Genomic DNA, 15486 nt, shown 5'->3' on the forward strand with positions numbered 1-15486 from the left:
TTTCCCATTTTATTTTCGTAAAGGAATTTGAATCACATTTATGTATTTATTGGATATTTGAATACCTATTATATTTAAGATACTGCCTTAGGCACAGTTATCAAATTAATTTAATAGACAGGTCTGTTGAGAAATTCAAGGAGTGGCTTTCCGCCCCTACGTGGCCAAGGATCACTTCCAAATTACATCACAGTGCAAGCTGTGTTCATTGATTTCTGAAGAGAATTAGTTTTGTGCCCTTTATCTGACTATAATAATTTCCTTTATTCTATTCAACTAAAAATTCAGGTGGATATCCTGTTTCTCGGTAGAAACTCTTCTTTCCATTCTACAAGGTTTCTTATGAATTCCTGATTATTATGGGTTGCTCTAATAATCTTAATATCGCTTACTAGTTAAGCACATACGAAGCACCAGTGTGCTAATTTTTATATTTAAAGAGTCATTTTCCTAAAATTGGTTGTAGTAGCTTGCAAATCTAGGCTTCTAATCCAAGACCATCAGACTTCAGGGTCTTGCTCTTAACCACCAGGTTCTTCTGCTCTTCCAAATAACCACATCAGATAATCTAAAGCAAGTCAGGAAAAAATGTCTGACTTAAAATCGCCCACTTAACAGTCTCCCCAGGCCTTGAAATTTATCACTATTCTACCAAAGGGAAATTTCACTCTTGAGATAATTATCTTTAAAAAGAAAAACAAAAAACCTATACACCCTAACTCCTACAGAGTTTGCCAGCAAGAGAAAGGATTTACTCACACGTTAGACCTCGTGGTCTGCTGGCAGAGCTCGTTGACCGGGCTGGACCCTATGGCTCTGTTACATTTGTCCCCCTTTGAGTCCAGAGATTCAAGATTAAACTGTTGCACTGTTATCTGTCTGCAATTACAGGGACAAACTCATGGTTCACATTGCAGAAACAAGTTATACACATATCTGCCATAGTTTCTCTCCACACTTGTACCTTTTGATTTTAATTTTTGTTAATAGTACTAACATTAACTCACATTTATTGAGTCCTTACTATGTGTCCAGCTAGGCATTTTACAGCATTCCGCATACTAAGTGTTTCATTTGCATAAACTCATTTAATAATCACATTACTCTTAAGAGGTGGCTACTCATTATCTTCACCTTCCAGTTCAATTGAAGCTTCGAGGTTAAGGAACGTGCACTCAGCAGGTGAGTGATTGATTCAGGATCAGAACTCAGGCTCTGCGAAGCCTCCCTCTGTCCCAATTTACTGAAACGCTCATCCTTGGAGACCTCTTTCACATTTTCCCCCCAAGCTCCTCACTGCTGGGATGAATCGTTCCCTTCTCTGTATTCTCTTAGTCTTTCCTTTTACGTGTATCGCATGCTGCTTTTTATTCCGGTAACTTATGAATACTTTTTACCCCACGCCTCCTTACCAAGTTGCAGAACCCTTGAAGGCAGACACCATCACATTCTTTTATATTCATAATAGACTAGATAGGTATTGATTAACAATTGGAGGGAAGAATGAGTGAATTCTAACTTCAGTCACCAGCGGACCTGGCTGATGGACACATGCCAGCTCTCATAGAACTGAAACGCTTTGCATTGTGGCAAGGTCCTCTCTACTGGCCTCCGGGAACCTAGAAACCATCAAGTTTAGAGTCCACTAGACCAGTGACTTCATTTTTGTAACTTCTTACTACATCAAAAACATGGGAATACACTTGTCTGCTTCACGAAGGGTCTCTGAGAGAGTTGTGTGCCTTTGACAACACTGTCCTATTTGGATAGAGTTGTAGAGATGACAGGCTCAGGGATGGCGTGGAGCCGTAACAGCTATTATTAGAAGACACCGTTTCTGGAGGTAAATAAACCGGTCAACCAGAATTTGGAGCTAAATAGATGAGTTCAAATTTGATGACTTCAGGTACGTAATAGTAACTGTTCAAATTCCAAATCCCATACGAGAGCTCAGTTTATCCCTGCATGTAGCTGACTCCTTTCTCCCTTTGAAAAGATAAACTTGTGTTCCCAGAAACTCTTAACCTAAGGATTACTCTTATGCTCTCAAAAGCATGTCAGTCTAAACCCTAGTACTCTTTCCTCTTTTATCTTGAGAAATTGAAAGATATGACTAGCAGCTCCTTAATTAGTTAATTATGAGGAACCTTCATACTTTATTTCCTGGATGGGGTTATGGCTTTAGCCCTTCGGGATGTCCTCCTTTCTGAAATCTGTAGACCAGATACTTTTCATATGTTAAGTATTCTGAAGAAATAGATAAATGACTATATTATCGTGAAGGGAGAATCATGACCGAATCACAACCCGAGAGTTAGTATGCAGGACTCGGTGAGAGATCATAGGCCCCGAAGACTTCAACTTTCTAGTTGTGTGACCTTGGGTGAGTCATTTTCTTCTTTGAGCCCCACTGGGTGGTGGTTAGAGTCGAATGAGGTAATGTAAAAAAGGCTCTTAGCATAGTACGGAGCATGTAGCAATTGTTGCATAAATGGAATTTTCAGGCCCTTGATCACACTAAAATTTATTGTTTCTTGCAAATTGGCTAACTTACATTAAAGCTTATTGTCTGACAGAAATGGGCCATGACATATCTCCAAAAAATAAGTAAAACAAGTTAAATTATTGAGCTGGATATATTCAAAATTATTTTTGTTAAAATAAGAATTATCCGTAATCATTAAATCACAAATGATGATTGTTTGGATTTCCAAGACCCACAAAAGATTTTCATCTTCTCCACTTTCCAAATGCACATAATCTATAAACTTCCATTCAGATGGTGGAGAAAGGTTCTGTCTTGGGTGGATGAGATTACTGAAGTACTGAAACAGGCTTCAGTGTGTGGCTCATCGTTTCAGGCGCCTCTTGCCCTCCTTCCTCCCTCGCCCATCTCTGGCTTCCTCGTTTGACAGATGGAGGAGGCCTCACTGAGGACAAAGGCCTCTTCCCACTTCTTGCCCCTTTCACCCTGATACGTGACATTAAACTAAACCTTCGCACTTGTCTATAGTTCTGTGTGATTTTTACAGTGTGTTAATTGGCTCTCCGTAGATCCTCAGAAATGTATAAGGTAAGCAAGGAAGATGTCATTGAATTTTTTTTCTTATAGATGAGGAAAATGAGGCTGAAGGAGGCTAGGGTCACTTGTCCAAGGTCATAAGGCTGATTTTAATATTGTCAGAACTGGACCCCAAGTTTTTACATTCTTTTCCCCAATTTTTTACTGTTAAGAGTACCACTGTGTACACTATTGGCTGAGTTTTCATTAGAATCTTGGATTTGGATGTGTAGAGCCATTTTATCAGATGATTTAAATGCTGCTTCTTCAGCTTTCTAATCATAATGTAAAGCAGAGAAGCCATGAAATAAAAGACTGATAAATTTAATGATATAAAATTTAGAATTGATTCATGACAAAGTCACTATAAGCAGATACAAACAGCTAATGAACTAGGCAGGGTGGGGAAGAGAGTGGGATTGTAAATCATATAGAACAAAGGATTGAATCGTAACTGCATGTCAGTAAGAAAAAGCTTATCTCAATTGGCAAAGAACACCGAAAAGGAACTACAAATGGCTTCTAACATATGAAAATAAGCTTAACCTTCCTCATAAGAGAAATGCAAATTAAACAGTGGCATACTGTTTTTTAACATCATTTTTTCAGAGATCCTTCAGTTTCATCATACGTTATTGGTAAGAGTGTGAGGGAAGACAGACATTCTCGTACATTGTTCAGAGTGTAAAATGGCACCCAGTCTATGAAGGACATTTTGGTAATACCTATCAAAATTGTAAAAGCACTCATTGACCCAGCTATCCGACTCCTAGACATCAACCCTACAGATGAACTTGCACACATCCGGAAAGAACACAGAGAAGAAGATTCAATACAATGGTACTTTAAGCAAAAGATTGGAATAGCCCAGTCTATCAGTTGAAGACTGGTGAAGTAAATTATGATTATCCATAGAGTAGAATTCTGTGTAGCTGTTAAGAATCAAGCATTCGTTATACAGTTAGGAAACAATCTCCAAAGTATATTTTTAAAAACAACATACAGAACAGTATACAGAACTGTGTAGGGGAAAGGAGATAGTTGAGACACATCTGTGAGCCTATGGCAGTGTGAAGAGACTGGAAGAACACACAAGAAATGGTAACAGCAGAAGCTCCTAGAAGAGGAATAAGGAGCAGTGAGAGACTCTTCACTGGATAACGTTCATTTTACTGTGATTGATTTTTTAATTTTGCAAACATTTTCTCTATTTTTAAGAAATACAAAAGAAAAAAAACACGTTAAAAAGTCCATCAAGGGCCGGCCCCGTGGCCGAGTGATTAGTTCGCGCGCTCCGCTTCAGGAGCCCAGAGTTTCGCTGGTTCGGATCCCAGGCGCGGACATGGCACTGCTCATCAGGCCACGTTGAGGCGGCGTCCCACATGGCGCAACTAGAAGGACCCACAACTAAAAATACACAACTATGTGCTGAGGGGATTTGGGGTGCAAAAAAAAAGATTGGCAACAGTTGTTAGCTCAGGTGCCAATCTTTAAAAAAGAAAAAGTCCATCAGGAAAAGTTGAGGAGCATTTATTAACCTTTCCCTCGCTCCAGATGTGCATGACACATTCCTCACGATAAAGCAACTAGTTTAGTCAAAACTTTTGTTTCCAAATCTAAAGGAATATTTGTTAAAGATTCCTCTAGATAGCAAATTCTTTGAAAACGTGGACTGTGTCTTCCTTGTCTTTGTATCCCAAAAGTGCTTTCTAGTGGGTACTCAATAAATGTTAAATAATTTGACTGGTATGGAAAATGGAATTGAAAAGTGCTCTGCTAAGTACTAGATTAACTAGACATCCAGGTTCTTAATATTAGTCCACATAATCTGGTTAGGACACTCTAAAAAGGAGCAGTTTTTTCTTTTCCTATACCTTAGTTTCGCTGTGTCTTTAAAAGGGGGGTTGGGGGGAGTCTAGAAAGGCCCCTTCCGGGTCTATTGTCCTAATGCCTCTGGTTCCAGCGCTTCTCAAGATAGCTGTCTTCCTCTATTCTGAGTATTTTGCACACCAACTAGTTCCTAAGTGTATATATTAAACATGTCAGTCTGTTTATTAGTACTAATGTTTACACTGGTATTTTCTTCCCATGCGTGTGTAGTTTTGTGCACCCCTGAAGTTTGTATACCCAAATTTGGAGTACACTCCAGAAAAGTAACTTAAAAAAATAGTCTTTAAAGTATTGAAAAGAACAATAATGTCGTTATTGAAGTATTATTCTTTGATGAACACACCTTTATTGATCAAATAGCAAACAGAAAACACAAAATTATCTTTATGACACGATTTGTTGCTCCACGCTGCTGTTTTCTTCTTTTGGAGTTTGATACTTGATATGCTTATCTACCAAGCTATCTTGATTTTAATAGAACTCTTTTTGTAGCTTGCCTTAGAGTTTCTCAGAGATGTACATCGAAATTTATTTTGAAAATACAGATAATAAAACTATAAAGATTAGCAGTCCTTGGAGGAAAGAAAAACATTACTGGTTTATTTGAGCTTTGCTAACTTGAAAAACAAAAAAACTTGAGGTCTTTGAGGCCATCAGTCTAATAATAGTAATCAGTGTAAATATTTTCAAAAATCAGTTAAGATTTCTGCTATGAATGAGAATATTGTATTTTGGATCTCTTTGTCACCTATCAGGCCTTGATTTACTTTAAATATATCCCTATTTATTAGTCACGTCTAGATTTTGGCTTTTTTTTAAACTGATTTACTATTTTTCATGAGTACTCTTTTAAGCTACCTTGTAGTTTGTCATTCTGTTTCATTTCTATTGATAAAAGTTGAAACTACATTATTCAGTGGAACTGGGACTGTTTGCCTGGAGAGAACTCGGTGAGAACGTGATTGCTGTTAAAATATGGTCTAACAGGTTAAACCTCTGGCTTATTGAATGGCAAGTGAGGCAGTTGGTTGAGATTGCAAGGAGGGATCGAGAAAGTGCTATTAAAGTCTGGATGCTGCTGCCATTTATCAACTTTTAACAAGTCACTTAAATACTACACAGCTCCCTTCCCTCTTTACTAACTGGAAGAATCAGACCTGAGGTTGGAGAAAGCTTAGGAATGATGTAGTCCAACCAATCAGTTAAGTGTCAGGTGAGCTAATGTATAGCAAACTATTCAATAATTTATAAACAAGATTCACATCTGAAGATGTGAATTGACTATCATTAACATTATTTAAGACAGTATTACATGTGCATTACATGTGGAGTGGAAAATTGAGTAGCTACTCAATTTTCTGTGATTCTAAACATTCTCAGCAGTAGAAAAGGAAAAGAGCAAGGACTGTATAACCTCAGGGATTTTTGTATTTGACTCTCTGAGACTCCTCATACCATTTATTGTGAGGATAAATATACTAACCTTACTTGGTTGTTGTGAAATTTAAATGAGATGATGCATGTGAATGTGCCTAAAACATGGCAGGCATTCAGCAAAGGTTAATTCCTTCTCGTCTCAACGTGGCTCTGATCCTGGTAGGTTAAAGGACAAGTTAAAAGTGTCGAATCCTGCCAGGCTCAGTAGTTAAATGTCCTTTCCAATGTATACTGATGAAATCCACGTAAGCAGTGAAGGTTTTGTCCAGTGGTATCTGACCTTTCAAGTACTTGGCTTACATATATATCAAGCAAGGAGGCAGAAGCTAAAAAGAAAGAAAAAAACCTCGTGTTTTCAGGATAATAAATGTTCTATCTACTTCTCTTTAGAGGTCCACACAATAGAACTACTGAATTTTCTTTTGCAACAGTGGTAATTTGACATTAAAGTGAAACTAAAATGCTTTACACTTTTTTTTCCAGCATGCTACAAATGAAAACTGATGAGAAACTGAATTTGTCTGATGGGAATACAGCAAGTTGCCCTTTGAGCCCTATTAAGATGTGCCTTAATCGTCCCATTGAATGGAATCTGAATTTGACAGCAGCATCTGTAGCGAGCTGTACAGTTCATAACCAAAATCTCAAAAGTGAAGACAAATAGATTGCCGTTCTTCTTGCACTATCCTTATTTTGTATGTCAATATTCTTTCTGCTGAACAATAAGCATTTATCAATTGATCTTGAAATATTTCTAGTCCTGTGATGTCTTTATATTAAATCATTAGCATTAATCATTTTGATTATATTCTTTGTATTTTTTTTACATGTTTTACACCGGACCATTGTGGAATTTTGCAGTACAAATGGATTTTGATGTTCTCTTTTTAGGGGTATTTTGTGAATTTTTTACACCCTAAGTTTATATACGTAATTGTCCCCAGTTTGATTTCTGTGCACAAAGTTTTAATATATAATGCATTGTGATTTAGAAGGCTAGTGTTGTAAAGCTTTGTGATGACCTGACCCATGAACGGTTGTATAACAAACAGGTGGATACCAACTACCTCGAAGCAAATTGGTAAAAGGCAAAGGTATCTCTTAGAAGTGTCTCTCTTTCAAAGTTATATATGTATACAAAAATTGATCATAGTTTATCAAGTAGCATGTTTCCATTCATGAGAATTTGAGCTGATCATTTCTTTCTCTGTATTTTTAAACCTATAAAGTCTGTGGGCTGTAAGAGCAATGGCACTATTGCATGTTTACTCTTCAGCAAATCTGTGCCTCTTGCAGACAAAAAGTTTGGTTTCTGTAAGTTAACAGTTTTGAATGCAAAATGGTAAATGGATTTACATCTACTGATTTTATTGTATTTTAGCCATTTGTTTTAAAGTGTAAACGAATAGGGTCTTTTAAAATCGGATAATAATCCTTACCTTTAACTCTAATAGTGCAAAAGCATAGTTTCAGCAATGGCTTATGTGATTGTGTCTAAAATTTGAATAGGAAGAATACTCAAGTTTTGGTGGTTAAATTTATTTTTCCCATACCAGATAAATGCCAAGTGCCAAATTAATTTTCCCATGCTTTGGTGTGGTGGTCCGTGTAAGCATGTAAGAACACAGCTCCTTCCCTTTGGATGGCCTGGCTAGGGGCACATAGGATTTGGTTCATTGTTTTTCTGAACACTTTTCCTTACAGCACATTTTGTGTACTTTTAAGTCCTTATTTCTCTTTACCACCCCATCCCCCAGTTATTTTTAAAGCGACAGGGATTTAACAAAAGAAGACTTACATAAGGAATTCGAAGCACAGTAAAAGACACAAAGCCAAGAGAATGAAAAGTCATCCATTTTTCATTGTTTTTATATCACAACCATTTCTGCCTTTTCTTTTCACTTAATAAGCATTCTTTGTAACTTTCAGACTCCTTTTATATTTCTGAGTTTTATAAAGCATGTATATGTATGTAAAAAGCAATTTGGTTCTAAAAAGCACAACAATCTTACTTTAGCTCCATCTTAGAACATCATTTTAAATAAATGGTCTCTGGTAAATAAGCTTAAAAAAGCACAATTATTAAAACAGATCCAATGTTAGGACACATCTATTCTCAACAATAAAAAGAAAAGGTTATTATCACAGGGATGAGAAAAAGTGTTTTATTGAGTGTTGCAGAAAGAAAGAGGACGGATTTCATACAGGTTATGTTTCCTAAGTCAGGGAAGTGCCAATTTCAGAAGATAAATGAAATTGACAGTGAAGAAAGAGTGCTCACAAATTAATTAGTATATAGAGGACTTCCTGTCACATTCTTTTCCAACTAGTATTTTTTTATTATCCATAATATTGTTATGCCAAAAACACAGAAAACAACTCCATGATGAATATGCATATGTGAACATCTCCCTAACCCAGGAAACACCATCACAAACATAAGCAAATTAGGCCTTTCATATGCAAATATTTTAGGAAGAGAAATTACCCATGCAGGTAGCATTATCAAAAATATTTTTAGTGTGAGAATCACAAAACAAATGATCAAAATGGTAACTGCTGAACTTGGATGCTGGGTACTTTGGTTCATTCTAATAGTCCTCCTCCCTTTCTAGCCAGTTTGTGGTGCTTTTGCCTCTGAGATGTCACTTTTTAAACGTGCTCTGAGGTGTTTTCATCTGTGTTGGATCTGCCCCAGCTAGGTCAGAAGCTTCCCAAATGCAAGCTACTAGCTAGTTACACTTAAAAGCTGTCCATAATGTCGTGATTTTAAACAGGAGAGTTCATAAGCATCGCGTGGGAAGCCTGTTTTAAAAAGCAAGTTCCTAGGCCCTCCTTAGATTCCAATTAAATCTGTGTGACTGATGCGGACGGTCTGTGGAGCACATTGACAGACGCCATCCTAACGCTTCAATAGGCCAAAGTAATGTGGAATCGCACAGCAGAAAGTCCTACAAGAAATCAGGCTTTTTCTGATTTTGACACAAGGGTAACTTTATTAAAGCAAGAACTGAACACAATTTTAAAGGACTTTTAACAAAGACTCCACCTCCATCATCTCTTCTCCTAACTCATATCTTCATTGAGAAATTGTGCAAGGTTCAGTTTACTTTTTTCTAGTGCTGCTGTTTTGGCTCGTCTTGGTAATCTCATCTTCATTTCTGATTCTGGCTCTGGAACTTCATGATCACTAAAGAGATGTTGAAAATACACCAATTTAAATACAAGCTTTAAAACCACAGTTTATTTATAAATAAAACTTTTTTTGTTTCTGAAAACATTCTATCAGTGTGTAATTGATATTTTGATTCCACTAATTTAAGCTGAAAACTAAAATCTCAAACAAAACCAAAAAACAGACTGGCTATCCAGCAAAGTGAATCATGAAAAGATATCTGTATGGAACCTGGTATTATACAGAAAAAGAAAAAAACAAAAAACAAACTTGTAATGAGGCTTGGACAGGGACCATAACAACTGCCCAAAAGAGATTTGGGGAGAACTCAAGAAGTGAAAAAAAATGAAGTTCTCTTGATTTAAGCAATAAATTCCTAAAACACTAAACAGCAAATTTCCCCAAAAGATATTTTAAATTTAGTCAAAACTTAACCTAAAGTTATATAATGAAAAAATATATATTATAATTTTACCAGTGAATAGATAAATGCAACGCAGCTACAGACTTGCAGCTTCCAACTGGCTTAATTGGCAGAAACCAAAAATAAATACTGTACCACCAATATATCCAAATTATAGGCAGAATTATTTTATCATTGTAAATGTAGAGAACTAAAATCCAAATCTCAAAAGTACGTTAATTCACGATCAGAGGAGTAATACCTACGTGATCATGTACTTAGAAGAATACATGGAAATAGCAAATGAAAGAATATATTAAATCTAACTGCCTAATACTGAAGGCCACACCAACTGATAGGAAAAGCACGCAAGCTAGACAGAGTCAAATGCTCTTGAGAATGGAATTTTAGACTATATATCCAAGATATAGCTATTTATAGTTTTCACTAATTATCTTTTTATATATTGAGTTTCTTTCACAGTAAAAGCAAACTACAATTTTTTTTCTACTTCTAAAAAAAAAAAAAAAAAAAATGAAAATAGGCTCTTTACATATTTAGATGTGCATGGCCTACCTTTCAGAGTCAGCCTCAACCTCAGCAGTCTGACATCTCCTGTTCATCCTTGCTGAAGCTGTCACTTTTCTCCGTCCTTAAAGACAGTATAATTCATTATCAAAATTTATCATCGTTTATTGTTTTTAATCTATTTTCTGGGCTACCCAAATCCCTTATTTTCTCTCTTCAGCACATTTCCTCCCAGTTCCCAGCCACTTTGATACCAATTATCAACACCACAGAGAAAAGGAACCCAAGCAAGATTAAAATTTTATTAATTCCTTCTGGCAATTTGATAATAAGCAAAGGAATATATGAAAATTAAGTTATAAGGAAGCAAATTTTAGTTAAATGTATTTGGGGGAAAGGAGCATGTGAAAAACATGTTATATAAAGAAAACTACCACTATTATGACTACAGCACAAGGTGTATGGAGAAACTAATGAAAATTAAGGTTAGAAAGGTACGTTAAGCCCATAAACAGCTCCTAAAAAAATAGAACTCTAATTAGTAAGGTAATGGCTTCTTAGAAAATATTCAAACATATACATGGCCAATTCAAAAACGTGTTCTAAAACAGTTCCGTATAAAAGCTATAAGCTGGGGTTGCAAAAATTCTACTTGCTAGAAATCTAGAAGGTTAATAAAGTAAGTTTGGCCTGTGATGCACCTCATTTATGATAAGAAATAAAACAGCATATATAAATGAAGTTTGAGCTATTTAAAAAAAACGAGGTGGCGTTCTCATGGTATGTTATCTGCCTAAAAGCAATTTGATCAAAACCAAACTGTTCAGTATGACCATTTGGTTGAAATTTATATACTCCACTTATTCGTGTGAAACTTTTTTTTTCCCCAAACCTTATGTATTTGCTTTTAAACTTCTAATGTACTTATCCTCAAGAAAACATCCAACAATATGGGACTAATCTGGAACAATATTCAGCAATTAGCATTTAAGTAATTGATTGGTTACCAAACAATATTATGGCCAGATTCCATTTAGAAAAATTAAATCTGCATAGAAAAGGGCCTCTAGAAACATTTTTGAAGGATTAAAATAATGGTTGGCTCATGGGTGGAATTATTACTGTTCTTTACATTAGTTTGCTTGGATGTATTTTCTGATTCTTCTGTAATAAGCATGCATTGCTTTTGTAATAAGAAAATAATAAAACAATAAAATGACCTTGAATTTCATATTTTTTTTCCAAGTGATCCCCTAATGGTCAACATTTACTTTATTCCAACAAATCCCCTATTGTTGGATATCCTTTGGGAAATAAATTATGGTGGGAAAATATGAAATAAAATGGGAAAAAGGAAAACAGAAGCTCAGAAAAATACTAGTAGGCTAAAAGGTACAAAAATGCTAAATCATATAAAGGATAGAACAAAAACAACTGATAATAACATCATTGATCATTTGATAATAAAAATCTTACTTTAACCCAAATAGTCCTTTGCGATATAATCTTTTGCATCATATTTCTTTCAAACAAAAGCACTTGGAGTAACACTGATATTACACACAGACATAAAGCAAAACCTAATATCAACTGAAAGAATTAAAAAGAAACTTAAGGATACATAAGAGGTTTAAAAATTTTTATCCCTAAGGAAACAAAGATAAGGAAACTTGCAAAGTATTTCATTGGAAAACGAACTCGAAGAGCTTTCTGAGAAAGCCAGTCAATCCATATACTACCTCTAATAGTCTTCTGCTGCGTAGATTTTGACGCTTGGGTTGCTTTTACATCCTTGAGAGGAGTTAAATATACTTCTTTATTCTTTTCTATTGAAGAAAATAATATAACAATACAAATAAAAAATAGCCTCGTGAAGTATTTTAAATGGTCTTTCAAGTAAATTTTTCACAAAACAGAAATGACAACCAGTCCCATTAACAGCTACAGAAAATTTATCAAAAATCAGTATTTCAAAAACTGTGAACACTGGAAAGTAAGCAAGCAAGCAAAACTTCTAAGATAGTATGCGTGGTCATATGATGAGAAATGTACAATCATGCACTGCATAACAACGTTTCAGTCAACAACGGAGCATATATATGATGGCGGTCCCATTAGATTTACAACAGAGCTGGAAAATTCCTATCGCCTAGTGACGTCATAGCACAATGCGTTACTCACATGTTTGTGATGATACTGATGTACACAAGTGAAAAGGAAACTGCAGGAGAAGAAAGAGAAGAACCCCTGAGAAAATTCACAGTAAAGGGTTTAGCAGAAGCTCAGCAAGCTCCTTAAAGTTTGAAAACTTGGACCCCAAGCATCAAAAGGTTTTCATTAACAGAGAGGAATGTACATGGTGCATATCTGCTTCCAAGCAAACCACCATGGGCATTTTTCTGAAAAAGGTGACACCTCCTCATGAAGAGCCTTAGGCAGGTCCTTCAGGAGGTGTTCCAGAAGAAGGAATTGTTATCACAGGAGATAGCAGTTCCATGTGTGTTACTGCCCCTGTAGACCTTCCAGTGGGACAAGATGTGGAGGTGGACGACAGTGATAAATGATAATCCTGACTCTTGTAGGTCTAGGCTAAATGTGTATTTGTGTCTTAGTTTTTGACAAAAAACTTCAAAAAGTAAAAAAAAAAAAAAAAAAAAAATTTAAAACTAGAAAACACCTTATAGAATAAGGATAGAAAGAAAATATTTTTGTACAGCTGTACTACTGTGTTTTAAGTTAAGTATAACAAGAGTCAAACTTAAAAAAAGTTTATAAAGAAAAAAGTTACAGTAACTAAAGCTAATTTATTGAAGAAAAATATCTTCCTATAAATTTAGCATAGCCTAAGTGTACAGCGCTTACAAAGTCTACAGTACTGCACAACAGTGTCCTAGGTCTTCACTTTCACTCACCATCACTCACTGATTCACCCAGAACTTCCAGCCCTGCCAGCTCCAATCATGCTAAGTGCCCTCGATAGGTATACCATTTTTTATCTTTTATATGGTATTTTTACTGTACCTTTTCTATATTTAGATGCTTAGATAGATACTGACCATTGTGCTACAACTGCCTACAGTATTCAGTAGAGTAGCACGGTCTACAGGTTTATAGCCTCAGAGCAAGAGGCTACACCGTATAGCCTAGGTGGATAGTAGGCTATACCATTCAGGTTTGGGTAAGTGTTCTCTATGATGTTTGCACAAGAACAAAATTGCCTAATGATGCATTTCTCAGAACGAATCCCTGTTGCTAAGCAGTGCATGACTGTACACACAAAAACTATAAAAGCTGAATACTTATCAGCAATATACTTTCTCAGGGGGATTAATTAGAAAAATCTTTGATTCATTTCTGAAATCCAACCACACGTTAAAGGAGAAAAAAAAAGTCTCTCAGTGAAGATGAAAAGGACCAAATCTTATAAATATTCAGGTTAGTATGTTGTTACCATCTTCATTTGGAAAAACAGCCGTAGTTGTGCTGGCATCCTGTGCTGCTACATCTTGGTCACCATATTCTTTATTTCCTTTTTCTAACTGAATCTTGATTTTCTCCAAAGCTCTCAGACATGTCCTATCTTTTACTTGCTATAATAGAAAACATTATTAACATTTTTTTATATGCAGTACTTTCTAATCTTTTAAAAAAGCAATACACTGATATCATGTTGTTTAAAAACATTCTAAAAATTCTATTAAATTTATGAAGGAAATATTCAAATGAGTAAAGTCACAATATGCTAACATATGTATAATTAAATACATGTAAATTTAACTTTGATAAAAATATATACACATTAAGAGTAATTAGAAACTTCTTTACCTCCAGAATGTCATTCAACAGACCCAGAAGATCTTTAGCAAGATTGTTACTGAGTTCTAAAGAACTCAAGGCTTTTGTATAGACCCGAATTTCTGGTGAACATGGACACGTTAAGATCTCATTGCAAAGTTTTATAGCCAAATTGTCGTGAACTGTTAAGGCCTAGAAAATGAAGAGAAAAATCTTTCTAAATTGAAAATGGCATGATTACAATACAGTCCTACAAACATAACAAACATTTCCAACTAAGTATTTTGCCATAATCCCAAATGCAAAATGTCTAAGACCAAGTTTAACATATTCCTCCCAAAATGAGCTCCCCTTCTTAACTTCTTATAGTGGATGCTGTGGCACAGGGCCCAGATCTGCCCCCTTTATTACTGAAGCATTCATCCTCCAGCTACTACAAGTTTTAGAGGCTGAAAGTTCCTGGGCACAGAAGCGATCCAGGTTGAAGAAGTGGACCCTGCCCAAGTTCACACCTCCTCCCCAAGGGTTAGTCCAGTCAATGACTGGTGGATATACAGGTACAATGGCCCAGCCTTGTCTCAATTCTGGACAACTCAAAGGACTAGCTCAGTTCTGGAATTTCCTATGGGGTCAGCTGGGGCCTCAAGACTGCATGACAGTTCAACTTCTTCTCTGCCCCAACCTATTTTCCTCACTCTCCAAGATGTTGACCATGAGAGTACTCCCCAATTAAACGATGTCAGTAGCTTCTTTGAAGTCTCAGGACCTTAGAGTTATCTTGGACTCCTCCATCTCCTTTGCCTCTCAAAGCTCTTACATATCCATAATTTTTGGGCTTTTGTACCCATACTTTTTTTTCTATGTCAATTTCTACTATTCTTTTCTTTCCACTCTTTTACTACTTTCTAATATTTTTTTCTACAATGTTTTCTCAATCATAGAGATTTTTAACTGCTCTCTTCATTCTCCATTCCTCTCACCAATTGAGCTCATGATACTGACCACCAAATTAATCTTCCTAATAAGTAACTTTCATCCCATTAACCCTTTCATTATACCCCTTTCAATATACATCCTGCATAGTCACTCACTGCAAATAAGGCCAACTCCAAATTCCCTACCCTAATGTTCTGCCCTAACAGGCCGATTCAACATTCTTAGCTAGAATGATTTTTTTTCCCAAAATTCCCCAACATG

At 35.9% G+C, this 15486-nt stretch overlaps 2 protein-coding genes across 3 annotated transcripts in view; one reads left to right on the forward strand and one right to left on the reverse strand.

Annotated features, from left to right (window-relative positions):
- Positions 1 to 7014, forward strand: part of LCORL (ligand dependent nuclear receptor corepressor like) — a 150855-nt gene extending 143841 nt beyond the window's left edge. The window contains exon 9 of one of the 2 annotated variants that reach the window (XM_046655816.1): positions 6872 to 6956. Coding sequence is in view for 1 of the 2 variants with exons in the window: in XM_046655817.1 (XP_046511773.1) it covers positions 6872 to 6885 (14 nt within the window). In the remaining variant the exon portion in view is untranslated. Of the gene's footprint in view, positions 1 to 6871 lie in introns of both variants that reach the window. The other variant, XM_046655817.1, reaches the window with a different exon arrangement.
- Positions 7015 to 7053: 39 nt separating this feature from the next.
- NCAPG (non-SMC condensin I complex subunit G) overlaps positions 7054 to 15486 on the reverse strand; it is a 41334-nt gene continuing 32901 nt past the window's right edge. The window contains exons 17-21 of the mRNA XM_046655818.1: positions 14320 to 14481; positions 13946 to 14084; positions 12234 to 12320; positions 10543 to 10618; positions 7054 to 9578 (exon numbers count right to left, since the gene is read on the reverse strand). Of these exons, the coding sequence (XP_046511774.1) occupies positions 9455 to 9578; positions 10543 to 10618; positions 12234 to 12320; positions 13946 to 14084; positions 14320 to 14481 (588 nt within the window). The 3' untranslated portion in view covers positions 7054 to 9454. The remainder of the gene's footprint in view (positions 9579 to 10542; positions 10619 to 12233; positions 12321 to 13945; positions 14085 to 14319; positions 14482 to 15486) is intronic.

This window comes from Equus quagga, chromosome 3 (assembly GCF_021613505.1).
Source record: "Equus quagga isolate Etosha38 chromosome 3, UCLA_HA_Equagga_1.0, whole genome shotgun sequence".
Taxonomy (NCBI): Eukaryota; Metazoa; Chordata; class Mammalia; order Perissodactyla; family Equidae; genus Equus; species Equus quagga.